The sequence below is a fragment of the Salmo salar genome, chromosome 12, assembly GCF_965601325.2.
Source record: "Salmo salar chromosome 12, fSalSal1, whole genome shotgun sequence".
In the NCBI taxonomy this organism is placed as follows: Eukaryota; Metazoa; Chordata; class Actinopteri; order Salmoniformes; family Salmonidae; genus Salmo; species Salmo salar.
The window spans coordinates 48219901-48237224 of record NC_138302.1 but is presented as its reverse complement, the minus strand read 5'-3'; the positions used below and the strand labels follow the sequence as shown (position 1 = coordinate 48237224).

The window sequence follows — 17324 nt, the reverse complement described above, 5'->3', positions numbered from 1 at the left end:
AAAATCGCATAAAAATTTATTTTAACCTGTTATGGCTAGGGGGCAGTATTTTCACGGCCGGATAAAAAACGTACCCGATTTAATCTGATTATTACTCCTGCCCAGAAACTAGAATATGCATATAATTAGTAGCTTTGGATAGAAAACACTCCAAAGTTTCTAAAACTGTTTGAATGGTGTCTGTGAGTATAACAGAACTCATTTGGCAGGCCAAAACCTGAGACGATTCCATGCAGGAAGTGCCCTGTCTGTCAATTTCTTGGCCTTCTTGATTATCTCTATCCATTACAGGGGATCTCTGCTGTTACGTGACACTTCCTACGGCTCCCATGGGCTCTCAGAAGGCGGCAAAAAGCTGAATCGTGGCTTTGCAGGCTCTGGCTGAAAAAAAGTAGCGCGTTTGGATAGTGGCTGGTCACAGTACTGTGAGACTCAGGCTCGTGCCCGAGTCGACCCCATGCTTTATTTTCTTTCGTCTTTTTACCTAAACGCAGATTCCCGGTCGGAATATTATCGCTTTTTTACGAGAAAAATGGCATAAAAATTGATTTTAAACAGCGGTTGACATGCTTCGAAGTACGGTAATGGAATATTTTGAAATCTGTTGTCACGAAATGCGCCATGCTCGTGACCCTTATTTACACTTCGGATAGTGTCTTGAACGCACGAACAAAACGCCGCTATTTGGATATAACAATGGATTATTTTGAACCAAACCAACATTTGTTATTGAAGTAGCAGTCCTGGGAGTGCATTCTGACGAAGAACACCAAAGGTAATCAAACTTTTCTAATAGTAAATCTGACTTTGGTCAGGGCTAAACTTGGTGGGTGTCTAAATAGCTAGCCGTGATGGCTGGGCTATGTACTCAGAATATTGCAAAATGTGCTTTCACCAAAAAGCTATTTTAAAATCGGACACCTCGATTGCACAAAGGAGTTCTGTATCTATAAATCTTAAAATAATTGTTATGTTTTTTGTGAACGTTTATCGTGAGTAATTTAGTAAATTCACCGGAGGTTTGCGGGGGGTATGCTAGTTCTGAACGTCACATGCTAATGTAAAAAGCTGGTTTTTGATATAAATATGAACTTGATTGAACAAAACATGCATGTATTGTATAACATAATGTCCTAGGTGTGTCATCTGATGAAGATCATCAAAGGTTAGTGCTGCATTTAGCTGTGGTTTTGTTTTTTGTGACATTATATGCTAGCTTGAAAAATGGGTGTCTGATTATTTCTGGCTGGGTACTCTGCTGACATAATCTAATGTTTTGCTTTCGCGGTAAAACCTTTTTGAAATCGGACAGTGTGGTTAGATAAAGGAGAGTCTTGTCTTTAAAATGCTGTGAAATAGTCATATGTTTGAAAAATGGACGTTTTTGTATTTTTGAGGAATTTGTAATTCGCGCCACGCCTATCATTGGATATTGGAGCAGGTGTTCCGCTAGCGGAACGTCTAGATGTAAGAGGTTAAACAGCGTTAAACATGCTTCGAAGTACGGTAATGGAATATTTTGAAAGCTTTTGTCACGATACGCGTCCGCGCGTCACCCTTCGTTACCCTTCGGATAGTGTCTTGAACGCACGAACAAAACGCCGCTATTTGGATATAACTATGGATTATTTGGAACCAAACCAACATTTGTTGTTGAAGTAGAAGTCCTGGGAGTGCATTCTGATGAAGAACAGCAAAGGTAATAACATTTTTCTTATAGTAAATCTGAGTTTGGTGAGTACCAAACTTGGTGGGTGTCAAATTAGCTAGCCCGTGATGGCTGGGCTATCTACTCAGAATATTGCAAAATGTGCTTTCACCGAAAAGCTATTTTAAAATTGGACACCGCGATTGCATAAAGGAGTTCTGTATCTATAATTCTTAAAATAATTGTTATGTTTTTTTGTGAACGTTTATCGTGAGTAATTTAGTAAATTCACCGGAAGTCTTCGGTGGGAATGCTAGTTCTGAACGTCACATGCTGGGTTTTGATATAAATATGTACTTGATTGAACAAAACATGCATGTATTGTATAACATAATGTCCTAGGAGTGTCATCTGATGAAGATCATCAAAGGTTAGTGCTGCATTTAGCTGTGGTTTTGGTTTTTGTGACATTATATACTAGCTTGAAAAATGGGTGTCTGATTATTTCTGGCTGGGTACTCTGCTGACATAATCTAATGTTTTGCTTTCGTTGTAAAGCCTTTTTGAAATCGGACAGTGTGGTTAGATAAAGGAGAGTCTTGTCTTTAAAATGGTGTAAAATAGTCATATGTTTGAAAAATTGAAGTTTTCGGATTTTCGAGGAGTTTGTATTTCGCGCCACGCCCAATCATTGGATATTGGAGTGGTGTTCCGCTAGCGGAACGTCTAGATGTAATTAATATTCACAAGGCAGCAGGGCCAGACGGATTACCAGGATGAGTACTCAGAGCATGCGTTGACCTGCTGGCAAGTGTCTTCACTGACATTTTAAACCTCTCCCATTCTGTAATATCAGCATTCAACACCATACTGCCCTCCAAGCAGCTCAGGACCCTGGGACTGAACACCTTCCAACTGCAACTGGATCCTGGACTTCCTGACGGGGCCCCCAGGTGGTGACGGTAGGCAACAACACATCCGCCACAATGACCTTCAATACGGGGGCCCCTTAGGATTGCGTGCTTAATCCACTCCTGTACTCCCTGTTCACCCACGACTGCATGGCCACGTAAGACTCCAACACCATCATTAAGTTTGCTGATGACATGATGGTGGTTGGCCTGATTACTGACGATGAGACAGCCTATAGGGAGGAGGTCAGTGAGCTGGCAGTGTAGTGCCGGGACAACAACTTCTCCCTCAACGTCAGCAAGACAAAGGAGCTGATAGTGGACTACAGGAAACGGAGGGCCGAGCACGCCCCCATCTACATTGAAGGCTGTAGTGGAGCGGGTCGCGAGCTTCAAGTTCCTCGGTGTCCACATCACTAAGGACTTTACATGGTCCACAAACACCAACACAGCCGTGAAGAAAGCACGACAATAACTCTTCCCCCTCAGGAGGCTGAAAAGAGTTGGCATGGGCCCTCAGATTCTCAAAAAGTTCTACAGCTGCACCATTGAGAGCATCTTGACTGGCTGCATCTAGGGCTGTGGCGGTCCCACGGTGTCACGTCCTGACCAGTATAAGGGGTTATTTGTTATTGTAGTTTCGGGGTTTGTTGGGCTATGTTCATATTTAAGAGGGGTGTTTGTTTAGAGTGTTTCAGGGTTTGTTGGGCTATGTTCTTTGTTCGTCTATTTCTATGTTAGTTCTAGTATGTCTATTTCTATGTGATGTTTATTGGGTGGACCTTCAATTGGAAGCAGCTGCTCCTCGTTGCTTCTAATTGAAGGTCCTATTTAAGAGGGGTGTTTTTTCTATGGAATTTTGTGGGTAGTTGATCCTTGTTTAGTGTTTGTTGCACCTGACAGGACTGTTTTGTTCTTTTTTTGTATACGTATTTAGTTGTTTCTCCTTCTTCAAATAAAAAGAAGATGAGTATACATATTCCCGCTGCATTTTGGTCCAATCCTTACGACACCCGTGACACACGGCAATAGCCTGTTAATTAACATAAACAAGTTTAGCATCTCCAGGCCTCCACCCATACAAGCTGCATTCAAGCCGCTGATGTGCGCTTTAAGAACATCTACATTTAAAGTCTAATAAATCTATTTATACACCATCACAATAAATCCATTATTTATTTTAACCAGGTCTAAAGAAACATTATGATATGAATAACAATTTATTTTTGAAGAACAGAATATGAGTTGGTCTACTGTATGTTATCTGGCAATGCTCAATGCCATAGGCTTGTTCATTTAGCTGAAAAGATATGCTTATAAGTCCTGTGCCATTATTTTACGGACTCCTATTTAAATCTGCGTATTTCTCCAAAGCTCAGTTGTCCTGAGTCTGCACAACACAGCCAGGACCTAGGATCAAAGGAGACACTCAAGTTTGTTAATCCCATATCGCTTGACACATTCATGAAAATAGTAATGGCCTCTAAACCTTCAAGATGCATACTGGACCCTATTCCAACTAAACTACTGAAAGAGCGGCTTCCTGTTCTTGGCCCTTCTATGTTGAACATAAATGGTTCCCAATCCACCGGATGTATACCAAACTCACTAAAAGTGGCAGTAATAAAGCCTCTCTTGAAAAAGCCAAACCATCACCCAGAAAATAAAAAATGATCGATTCTTCCTTTCCTCTTAAAAACTTTTGAAAAGCTGTTGCACAGCAACTCACTGCCTATCTGAAACCAACAATGTATACGAAACGCTTCAGTCTGGTTTTAGACCCCATCATAGCACTGAGACTGCACTCGTGAAGGTGGTAAATTACCTTTTAATGGTGTCAGACCAAGGCTCTGCATCTGTCCTCATGCTCCTAGACCTTAGTGCTGCTTTTGACACCACATTCTTTTGGAGAGATTGGAAACCCAAATTGGTCTACACGGACAAGTTCTGGCCTGGTTTAGATCTTATCTGTCAGAAAGATATCAGTTTGTCTCTGTGGATGGTTTATCCTCTGACAAATCAACTAAGTTTCAGTGTTCCTCAAGGCTCCGTTTTTAGGACCACTATTGTTTTCACTATATATTTTACCTCTTGGTGATGTCATTCGGAAACATAATGTTAACTTTCATTCCTATGCGGACGATACACAGCTGTACATTTCAATGAAACATGGTGAAGCCCCAAAATTGCCCTCCCTGGAAGCCTGTGTTTCATACATAAGGAAGGGAATGGCGGCAAATGTTTTACTATTAAACTCGGACAAAGCGGAGATGTTAGTTCTACGTTCCAAGAAAAAAGAGATCTTCTGTTGGATCTGTCAATTAATCTCGATGGTTGTACAGTCGTCTCAAATAAAACTGTGAAGGACCTCAGCGTTACTCTGAACCTTGATCTCTCTTTTGACGAACATATCAAGACTATTTCAAGGACAGTTTTTTTCCATCTTCGTAACATTGCAAAAATCAAAAACGTTCTGTCCAAAAATGATGCAGATAAATTAATCCATGCTTTTGTCACTTGATCTCAAGGTTTAACTGCTAACCTACAAAACATAACATGGGCTTGCTGCTACCTATCTCTCCGATTTGGTCCTGCCATACATACCTACACGTACGCTACGGTCACAAGACGCAGGCCTCCTTATTGTCCCTAGAATTTCTAAGCAAACAGCTGGAGGCAGGGCTTGCTCCTATAGAGCTCCATTTTTATGGAATGGTCTGCCTATCCATGTGAGAGAAGCAGACTCGGTCTCGACCTTTAAGTCTTTATTGAAGACTCATCTCTTCAGTAGGTCCTATGATTGAGTGTAATCTGGCCCAGGGGTGTGAAGGTGAACAGAAAGGCACTGGAGCGACGAACCACCGTTGCTGTCTCCGCCTGACCGGTTCCCCTCTCTCCACTGGGATTCTAATGCTATTATGTGGGCTGAGTCACTGGTGCTCTTCCATCCCATCCCTAGGAGGGGTGCGTCACTTGAGTGGGTTGAATCACTGACATGATCTTCCTGTCCGGGTTTGGCGCCCCCCTCGGGTTCGTGCCGCGGGGGATATCTTGGTGGGCTATACCCGGCCTTATCTCAGGGTAGTAAGCCTAGTGGTTAGAGCGTTGGAATAGTAACCGTAAGGTTGCAATTTCGAATCCCCGAGCTGACAAGGTACAAATCTGTCGTTCTGCCCCTGAACAAGGCAGTTAACCCACTGTTCCTAGGCTGTCATTGAAAATAAGAATTTGTTCTTAACTGACTTGCCTAGTTAAATAAAGGTAAAATAAAAAATAAAAAAAAGTTGGTGGTTGAAGATATCCCTCTTGTGGTGTCGAGGTGTGTGATTTGGCAAAGTGGGTGGGGTTATATACTGCCTGGTTGGCCTGTCTGGGGGTATTGTTGGACGGGGCCACAGTGTCTCCCGACCCCTCCTGTCTCACCCTCCAGTATTTATGCTGCAAAAGTTTGTGTCGGGGGGCTAGGGTTAGTCTTATATGTGAAGTATTTCTCCTGTCTTATCCGGTATCCTGTGTGAATTTAAGTATGCTCCCTATAATTCTCTCTCTCTCCCTCCCCTCCCGGAGGACCTGAGCCCTGTGACCATGCCTGGCCTGATGACTCCTTGCTGTCCCTAGTCCTCCTGCTCCAGTTTCAACTGTTCTGCCTGCGGCTATGGAACCCTGACCTGTTCACCGGATGTGCTACCTTGTCCCGGACCTGCTGTTTTCGACTCTCTCTCTCTCTCTCTCTCTCTCTCTCTCTCTCTCTCTCTCTCTCTCTCTCTCTCTCTCTCTCTCTCTCTCTCTCTCTACGTCACCTGCTGTTTCTAACTCTGAATGCTCAGCTATGAAAAGCCAACTGACATTTACTCTTGAGGTGCTGAACTGTTGCACCCTCTACAACCACTGTGATTATTATTAATTATTGTTATTATTATTTGACCCTGCTGGTCATCTATGAACGTTTGAACATCTTGGCCATGCACTGTTATAATCTCAACCCGGCACAGCCAGAAAAGGACTGGCCACCACTCAGACTCTTGTTCCTCTCTAGGTTTCTTCCTAGGTTCCTGCCTTTGTAGGGAGTTTTTCCTAGCCACCGTGCTTCTACATCTGAATTGCTTGTTGTTTGGGGTTTAAGGCTGGGTTTTTGTATAGCACTTTGTGACATCGGCTGATGTAAAAAGGGCTTTATAAATACATTTGATTGATTGATTTGATTGATTTTATATTATATGATTTTATAGTAAAAACAATATAATTGAACTTAGCTGAATAAAATAGAAAGGATATTATTTCCATTCTGGAGCATGTGCACATATGAAGTGTTTATGTTGAGCATAAAAGTGATCATTTGAAACAGGTCCTATACGCTAGATTTAGAGTTACTTGGCAACTTTAGCTGTGAATGATACAACCCTTAGAAATCAAAACATATATGGGCTGCATGATGCAACTATAGGCTATTGATGATTTGAGAAAGTCAGGGGGAAAAAGCTTGGGCTCCGTTTCTTGCTTCAGGCTGCACAGCTATTCAGTCATCAAGTGATCATATTGTCACCCATCGGACTATTCTCAAATGAATCTTTTCTTTACTAATATGTCAAATTAGTTTCGATTTAGAATGGCCCGTCAATGGGCAGGGGGGGCAAGGGGAAAACATACATGTCATCCATATGCACTCGAATAATGGAGGACGTGCGCATTCCACCGCTACGTTATTTCAAGGATGGCGGACAGGATACTTCGGGTTAATAACAGAAATGTGCTTAATATAAGCAGCTGAGAAAGAAATCTAAAAACACCGATTTCACTCCACACATCAACCACTGTTTGAGGAGCATGCTCTCGGCTGCGTGACAGGTGATATTCCGCCCAAAATCTGTATGTCATGGGCTCTCCAGCCCTGTTCCTGCAGTTACCCAATGCTTCGTGAACATCGATAGTAAAATGTTTTCACAACAAAACATATATCACTAAACTGTTGACGACCCCTTTACGTGCTTGAGAAAGGAATGAAGGAGATAGAAATGCATGGTGGTGATATTCTGTAGCTGAAAGGTAATGTGTCAGTATATTAATTATAAAATTATAAAACATTCCCTATTACTAGGCTACTGAAAAGTTAACTGTAAGGCGCCATGTACAATCCATGAACCAAATACATTTCCTAGGGTTATACGTTCTCTCAGACTCGTGGATAGACATTTTGGAGCATGGCATAAAGCAACCCAGTCCAATCTGTATGCATAACAATACAGTCCACTATTTTATTGCGGTGTGGCGGTACCGCAACAGCCCTAGCTGCATCACCACTTGGTATGGCAACTGCTTGGCATCCGACTGCATGGCGCTACAGATGCTAGTGCGTATGGCCCAGTACATAATTTTTTTCTCACCAATCTACACACAATACCCCATAATGACAAAGCAAAAACAGGCTTTTTAGACATTTTTGCTAATTTATTTAAAATAAAAAACTGAAATATCACATAAGTATTCAGACCCTTTACTCAGTACTTTGTTGAAGCACCTTTGGCAGGGATTTACAGCATCGAGTCTTCTTGGCTATGACGCTACAAGCTTGGCACACCTGTATTTGGAGAGTTTCCTTCCATTCTTCTCTGCAGATCCTCTGAAGCTCTGTCAGGTTGGATGGGGAGCATTGCTGTACAGCTATTTGCAGGTCTCTCCAGAGATGTTAGATCAGGTTTAAGTCCGGGCTCAGGCTGGGCCACTCAAGGACATTAAGAGACTTGTCCTGAAGCCACTCCTGCATTGTTTGGGCTGTGTGCTTAGGGTCATTGTCCTGTTGGAAGGTGAACCTTCCCCCCCAGTCTGAGCTCCTGAGCGCTCTGAAGCAGGTTTTCATCAAGGATCTCTCTGTACTTTCCTACATTCATCTTTGCCTCGATCCTGACTATTCTCCCAGTCCCTGCCGCTGAAACACATCCCAACAGCATGATACTGCCACCACCATGCTTCACCGTAGGGATGGTGCCAGGTTTCCTCCAGACGTGATTCTTGGCATTCAGGCCAAAGAGTTCAATCTTGGTTTCATCAGACCAGATAATCTTGTTTCTCATGGTCTGAGAGTCTTTAGGTGCCTTATGGAAAACTCCAAGCGGGCTGTCATGTGCCTTTTATTAATGAGAAGTGGCTTCCGTCTGGCCACTCTACCATAATGGCCTGATTGGTGGAGTGCTGCAGAGATGTTTGTCCTTCTGGAAGCTTCTCTCATCTCCACAGAGGAACTCTAGAGCTCTGTCAGTGACCATCGAGTTTTGGTCACCTCCCTCACAAAAGCCCTTCTCCCCCGATTGCTCAGTACCTTTCCAAATCATGTCCAATTTATTGAATTTACCACAGGTGGACTCCAATCACGTTGTAGAAACATCTGAAGGATGCTCAATGGAAACAGGATGCACCTGAGCTCAATTTCGAGTCTCATAGCAAATGGTCTGAATACTCATGTAAATAAGGTATCCGTTATTTTCTTTAAATACAAATTCTAAAAACCTGTTTTTCGTTTCTGTCAATATGGGGTATTGTGTGTACATTGCTGAGGAAAATGTTTTATTTAAGCAATTTTAGAATAAGGCTGTAACATAACAAAAAGTGAAAGAAGTCAAGGGGTCTGAAAACTCTCCGAAGGCACTTTATATCTACATACAGTTGAAGTCGGAAGTTAACATACACTTAGGATGGAGTCATTAAAACTTGTTTTTCAACCACTCAAGACATTTGTGAACAAACCATAGTTTTGGCAAGTCGGTTAGGACATCTACTTTGTGCATGACACAAGTAATTTTTCCAACAATTTTTTACAGACAGATTATTTCACTGTATCACCATTCCAGTGGGTCAGAAGTTAACATACACTAAGTTGACTGTGCCTTTAAACAGCTTGGAAAATTCCAGAAAATGATGTCATGGCTTTAGAAGCTTCTGATAGGCTAATTGACATCATTTGAGTCAATTGGAGGTGTACCTGTGGATGTATTTCAAGGCCTACCTTCAAACTCAGTGCCTCTTTGCTTGACATCATGGGAAAATCTAAAGAAATCAGCCAAGACCTCAGAAAAAAAGTTGTAGACCTCCACAAGTCTGGTACATCCTTGTGAGCAATTTCCAAACGCTTGAAAGGTATCACGTTAATCTGTACAAACAATAGCACGCAAGTATAAACACCATTGGACCACGCAGCCGTCATACCGCTCAGGAAGGAGACGCGTTCTGTCTCCTAGAGATGAACGTACTTTGGTGCCAAAAGTGCAAATCAATCCCAGAACAACAACAAAGGACCTTGTGAAGATGCTGGAGGAAATAGGTACAAAAGTATCTATATCCACAGTAAAACGAGTCCTATATCGACATAACCTGAAAGGCCGCTCAGCAAGGAAGAAGCCACTGCTCCAAAACCGCCATCAAAAAGCCAGACCACTGCACATGGGGACAAAGATCGTACCTTTTGGATAAATGTCCTCTGATCTGATGAAACAAAAATAGAACTGTTTGGCCATAATGACCATCGTAATGTTTGGAGGAAAAAGGGGGAAGCTTGCAAGCTGAAGAACACCATCCCAACCGTGAAGCAGTTGTGGGGGTCTTTGCTGCAGGAGGGACTGGTGCACTTCACAAAATAGATGGCATCATGAGGGAGGAATATTATGTGGATTTATTGAAGCAACATCTCAAGACATCAGTCAGGAAGTTAAAGCATGGTCGCAAATGGGTCTTCCAAATGGACAATGACCTCAAGCATACTTCCAAAGTTGTGGCAAAATGGCTTAAGGACAACAAAACCAATGGAAAATGTGTGGGCAGAACTGAAAAAGCGTGTGTGAGCAAGGAAACCTCCAAACCTGACTCAGTTACACCAGCTCTGTCAGGAGGAATCGGCCAAAATTCACCCAACTTATTGTGGTAAGCTTGTGGAAGGCTACCCAAAACGTTTGACCCAAGTTAAACAATTTAATGGCAATGCTACCAAATACTAATTGAGTGTATGTAAACTTCTGACCCACTGGGAATGTGATGAAATTACTGAATGAATTAAATAGTTCTCTCTACTATTATTCTGACATTTCACATTATTAAAATAAAGTGGTGATCCTAACTGACCTGAGGGAATTTTTTACTAGGATTAAATGTCAGGAATTGTGAAAAACTGAGTTTAAATTTATTTGGCTAAGGTGTATGTAAACTTATGACTTCAACTGTATTTACCTCAATTACCTCATGCCCCTGCACATCGACTCGGTACTGGTACCCCGTGCATATAGCCAAGTTATCATTGTGTATTTATTTCTCTTATTTATTTATCTGAATTGTTTGGAAGGGCCCCTAAGTAAGCATTTCACTGATAGTCTACACCTGTTGTTTACGAAGCATGTGACAAATAAAATGTTACATGGATTTGCCCCAAACATAGCACTTTGTATTCAGGACAAAATGTAATTTCTTTGCCTAATTCTTTGCAGTATTACTTTAGTGGCTTACTGCAAACAGGATGCATGTTTTCTAATATTTGTTATTCTCTACAGGCTTCATTCTTTTCACTCTGGCATATATGTTAGTATTGTGGAGTAACTACAATGTTGTTTATACATTCTCAGTTATCTTCTATCACATAAATTCAGGCTGCACCAACAAAAATGTGCTAAAAGTCAAGGGGTTAAAAACTTTCTGTAGGCACTGTATTTCTATAATAATAATAATAATAATAATAATAATGTCATGCTTTAGAAATGAATTCACATGGTCCTTTCTGGTTCAGCTGATAGAGCATGGTTGTTGTGAGTTACTTTGGATAAAAGCTGCTAAATGGAATTTATTATTATAAATGAGGTAAATGTCTATTTGCTTGGACTAGGAATCCATCAGCCCTTAGCCTCTACGCAGATCCTGATTGGACGGGAAAAAGCAATGGGCAAAGGTTAGAGCTGGGATCGAGGCCCAATGTAAATCTAGGCGCTGATTTACTATATGATCAATACCTGTACATCGGCACGGACACGGTGCGCTCGTAATAATCCCACGTCGACTCCAGGTCTGGCCGGGTGAGATTGGTGGCGTAGAAGCGCCACGCGGCCTGGGGGGAGAGAGAGAGAGAGAGAGAAATAATACATGGCAGAGATAGAGAAAAATAGACAGTGAGGGAATGGGAGTAAGACAAATAGAAACCGAGCGAGAGGAATAATACATGGCAGAGATAGAGAAAAATAGACAGTGAGGGAATGGGAGTAAGAAAAATAGAAACCGAGCGAGAGAGAGAGAGATCAGGTCATGGTTTTGAAAGGTAGGTAATGAATACAGCGTTTTCTTTATGTTCACTTTGCTGCTATCTATCTCGGTGCTCTGAGAGTGCTTTGAAATGAACGAGATCATACAAATCTTTACGTGTACCGTATTATCTTTTTTTGTAAGGAAAACTATTTCACTAGATTTGTAATTAATTATAGGTCATACTTCATAGAAATCTGGAAACACTGGACAGTTACTTTAAGGTAGCTAGGTGTGACAACCACATATCACAGTCATAGTAAGAAAAACCTTTCAAGTAAAGCAGCTATCAGCAAAGTCAATGCTAGAAAAGACAAGCATGAGTGTTAGTGCAAGAAAGGCAAGGGTATTAGGTTTTTGTAAAAACCAAAAAGAATACTGCCCAAAATGTATTATAGAAGTTGACTAAGAGGTGGGTCCAGGATCCAGGACTAGAGTACCAGGTATTGTGACAAGGTGTATGCCACATGGAACTTTTTGCGACATATAAACAAGTGAGCATGGTAACATCATGTACAATGTGTCTTGAAAAGCATACCCTGAAACCTTTATTTTCAGTTCTTGTAGATCAAAGAGCATATTGTGAAATTCCCAGTAACGGTCTAAGGTACCCCACCAGGATACCAACACTCTAAATGTTGTTGTTTTTTAGAGTGGGTAAGCGCCCTGCTTTGTTCACCTGAATAAGCCCTGCCGCAGGATTCCGCCGCTTCTCAAAGTGTTTTTGTCGATGTTGCTCCTGGACCTTTAAGGCAAAGCCAGAGCCCAAGATACCCTTAAAGATACAGAGAAACCATTAGTCACAACAACAAGCCTCTGGAAAACATTATCGATTCACAATTAAATTGCTAAGTCCAGTGAATTACTTCAGAGTAACACTTGACTATCAAATTGCAGATGCTTCAGGCACTCATTCTGAGTTTCCTAGAAGCACTCCATTTCCTTGCATTCAGTGCACATTAATAAGTTAGCTCAGCCATTTCTTCACAAATCAATAGTCTTTAACTTACTGCTGGAAGTGCAAAGAAAGACACTCCAATCAAGGTGAAGGTTGCGGCCAGAAGACGCCCGTTCCACGTTATGGGAAACTTGTCTCCATACCCAATAGTAGTCAGGGTGATCTGAGAAGGCAAATTGGCAGACATCTTGAATTACATATTTTATTAATATTCACAGTTGTTTCTTCATCTGGGCTCCCGAGTGACACAGCGGTCTAAGACACTACATCTCAGTGCAAGAGGCGTCACTACAGTCCCTGGTTTGAATCCAGGCTGTGATTGGAAGTCCCACAGGGCGGCACACAATTGGCCCAGCATTGTCCGGGTTTGGCCGGGGTAGACCGTCATTGTAAATAAGAATTTTCTCTAAACTGACTTGCCCAGTTAAATAAAAAATAGCTATTGAATGTAATTCAACTTCATGGTAATTGTGGAAGTGTGACACAAGTGGGTTAAATACCACCGGCATGTTAAGTCCCAAAGTTGAATCACACTAATATCCTTTAGATTTCACACAAATACTGGGTGTTTTATGAGAACCTATTGAAATTATCCTATTAAGAAATGCTGGGTTGTGGGGACATGATGAAATTCTTCTGTCAAGCACTGGATATTTTTTACGGGGACATGCAGATATTTGGCTTTAAACAAGCATTGAATGTTTTGCGGAGACCTGCAGAAATTATCTTATAAAAATGAGTGCTGAGTGTTTTGTGGGACCTGCTGACAATCTGCTGTCCAGCCACTGAGTGTTTTTTTTGGGACACGCCAACATTGTCCTATTAACAACTGCTGAGCGTGGTTTGTGAGGACCGGTGAAACAAGGCTTAGAGTGATGACTTACCAGGCCCCACCACAGCGCGTCTGCGTAGGTCTCAAACTGGTCGTTGTCCTCTTTCTCTGCCAGATAAACCAGGAAGGACGCCAGGATGAGGCAGAGGAAGCCAATGTACCACGCTGTGATCAGCTCCTGCAAAAAGTCAAGGTGTCAGGAAGGACTAAACAATATACTGTAGCTACTTCATTTATTTCAGGAACAGAGTATCGAAGCAATAATACTTATGAAGGAAAACCTTGCTTTATCAAATCAATAGATGACAGTTATCGTGTATTTATGTTATGACCAGAGTATCAAAGCACTATTAACTTAACCTTTTACACTCGTGGAAATCGGCCTATATGGATAGGGCCGAATTGAAACGTTTCTAAAAGAAGAACTACAAAAAGCACATGCATTCTGCATGTCATCCTTGTAACTGTGGACCAAACATAGTGATCATAAATGTTGATACTGTAAATCACATGAGCTTTTAAATAAGGAAAAGTGAAGTGCACATTTGGACTAACGGGGTTGTGTGGTTTGATTGTACGGTATTTATTATAATCCTCATCGTGTCATCTTTCAGAACACATTGATTTACAGCATTTCCCTCACAACAACAAAACGTGTAAAAGTAGCCTAATCAGCGGGAGGAATGGAGGTACCGTACAGCCACTGCATTCCAATTTAGGCACTTATCAGTGACAAAATCTGCCATTTTCAACCCTTTATGGGATGACACTGGCTGTGAGTGGAAAGGGAGGGAAAAAAAAGGAAAGTAAAAAAAAATGGTTGTATGGAACAAGAGGACGGGAGTGTGTTACATTGGATTCATAATTGAATGAAATTGCCAGAGGAGCCATACACTAAGAAGTAGTTCCTATAGTCTAAATGGACAGTTAAACATCTCCAAGTGTTCCCAACACCAGTCCCAAATGTGTATGAAAGTATTTATTGCACACCGTATCTTGTCCCAAAACAATTGATGTAACTAAGACATTGTATCACGGTTATATTCGCCTACATGTTCAAATATTGATAGAACAGAATGACACAGCTACATGAGGTTATATACTGAGTGCACAAAACATTAGGGACACCTGTTCTTTCCATGACACAGACTGACCAGGTGAAAGCTATGATCCCTTATTGATGTCACCTGTTAAATCCACTACAATCAGTGTAGATGAAGGGGAGGAGACAGGTTAAAGAAGGATTTTTAATAATCGAGACAATTGAGACATGGATTGTATATGTGTGCCATTCAGAGGACAAAATATTTAAGTGCCTTTGAACGGGGTATGGTAGTAGGTGCCAGGAACACCGGTTTGAGTCAAGAACTGCAACACTGCTGGGTTTTTCACGCTCAACAGTTTCCCGTGTGTATCAAGAATGGTCAACCACCCAAAGGACATCCAGCCAACTTGACACACGTGTGGGAAGCATTGGAGTCAACATGGGCCAGCATCCCTGTGGAATGCTTTCTACACCTTGTAGAGTCCATGCTCCGACGAATTGAGTCTGTTCTGAGGCCAAAAGGGGGTGTAACTCAATATTAGGAAGGTGTTCCTAATGTTTTGTGCACTCAGTGTGCACAGTATAGTAAACACTATTAGTCCATTGATTGATCAATATAAGAACAACCTGATGTAATAGGTTTGACCTACAACTCACATATACAGAGGGACCATGTCCTTCAATAAAACGGTCAACCCAAAGAATGAGGTTTAGGAGTAAATACCTCATTAAGGGAAGTTCCAACATTAGGGAAATGAAGGCCAATATCAATTGTCAAAGTGCTGTAAAACTCAACGCTTTACGATTGATGAGAAACAACCCTTTTATTGAGCATCACTGAGAAGCGACTAACATGATAAAAACCTGTCCGTAAACCCAAAATACATCAACTAAAAGTCAGATTTTGTACCGCAGGAAATTCTTTGAAACCAAATGTTTTTTTTCAATCCAGTAAATGTTGTAACCTAGAAATATGTCAGGTTATAATTTGGTAATAAAATATCCAGTGCTGGATAGAGTATCAGGTCCACTTTGTTTGAGGGACTGACTGGTGCTGAAGTCAACACAAGGAAATACTGTGGTTGGCTACTCTGAGAAATGGGCACTCTGCCCCTCTTCAAAGAGAATGGGCATTCCCTGGCATTACCTATCATTCCGGCTGTTGATGCAGCTCCCCCGATGCCACTGTTGTCCATATTTAACCACGGGGAGGAGAGAGATAGAGAGACAGAATTGGGGATGAGATGGAGAGAGAGGGAGGAGGTAAGCGAAAGGGAGAGAGACCGAGGCAGAATAAGTGACAGAGAGACAGGGATGAGATGGAGATGGAGAAAGAGAGAAACAGAGAGAGAGAGGAAAGAGCGACTGATTGAAAGGTCAGCATGATGAAAGTGCACGGGGCATCCCTGAACATGAAACATAAATTTGGCAAAATAGTCATGACCCTGACAGATGGCTGTGTGGAAATAGGTGCAGCTCAACATCACAGAGACAGACACGTTGGTTAATTATCCCTGATTCCCTGGCTTATCCCTTCAGTGTTGGCAGAGTTGGGATCTTTTTTACACCTAAAAAGGACACGTTTTTGTACTATTTGTGTTTGAAATATTGGTTGTCTTGAGGAAAGAAGCTGGCTCATAACTTTATGTATGCGGTTTCATATTAGAAGTTATAATATTAATATCTGCTTGGATAAATAAATAAGACTTGGTACTTTGAAATGAAGTGATAAAGATGATACTGTATATTGTAACAAAAAGCAAGTCAGAAAAAAGGAACTTATCACAGAAGAAACTCTTCGAAAGTGAGAAAAACTCACTTTAGACAGTGACTAACAACCAACGTACAATTTTAACTCACTCTTAATCAAGTCCAAACTTCTGCATATTTAAACAATGTTTACAATGCAAAATACAATGCTACCCAAGATGATCATCAATTTGTTAAAGATAGAAATGTACTGGGTTTTCTCACTGACACAACAGCTTCCCTATTCCCCATGTGGCAAGCGCTGGTTTAGAAAAGACGGGAAACTGCTGAGACGACGAAAACAAACAAGCAACAGAATTAGTTGGGCTAAAAATAGCCTCCACTTTCTGGGCTGGTTCACGTGGAATTCTGTACCAGGTTTGTGAGGACACAAAGTGTAAGAGAGCCTGCATCAGTCATTGATAGATCATATAGTCTACAGTGCGTTCAGAAAGAATTGAAACCTCTTTTGTTTTTCCACATTTTGTTATGTTACTACCTGCATTTTAAAAGGATTAAATTGAGATTTAATTTGTCACTGATCTACACACAATACCCTATAATGGCCAAGTGGAATTTTAATTGTAGAAAATGTTAGGAATTAATAAAAAATGTAAAGCTGAAATGATTGAGTCAATAAGTATTCAACCCCTTTGTTATGGCAAGCCTAAATAAGTTCAGGAATAAAATTGTGCTTAACAAATCACATAATAAGTTGCATGGACTCATTCCATGTTCAATAATAGTGGTTAACATTATTTTTGAATAACTACCCTCTCTCTGTACCCCACACATACAATTATCTGTAAGGCAGAGAATTTTAAGCACAGATTCAACCAGGGAAGTTTTCCAATGCCTCACAGAGAAGGCCACCGATTGGTAAATGTGTAAAACAAACAAAAAAAGCAGACAAT

The 17324-nt window shown here is 41.3% G+C and overlaps 1 protein-coding gene across 1 annotated transcript in view; it reads right to left on the bottom strand.

Moving 5' to 3' along the window:
- The window catches only part of LOC106565271 (potassium voltage-gated channel subfamily KQT member 2), a 109945-nt gene that overhangs the window by 35184 nt on the left and 57437 nt on the right, over window positions 1-17324 (bottom strand). The window contains exons 5-8 of the mRNA XM_014132186.3: window positions 13669-13794; window positions 12837-12947; window positions 12506-12601; window positions 11541-11635 (exon numbers count right to left, since the gene is read on the bottom strand). Coding sequence (XP_013987661.1) covers window positions 11541-11635; window positions 12506-12601; window positions 12837-12947; window positions 13669-13794 — 428 coding nt within the window. The remainder of the gene's footprint in view (window positions 1-11540; window positions 11636-12505; window positions 12602-12836; window positions 12948-13668; window positions 13795-17324) is intronic.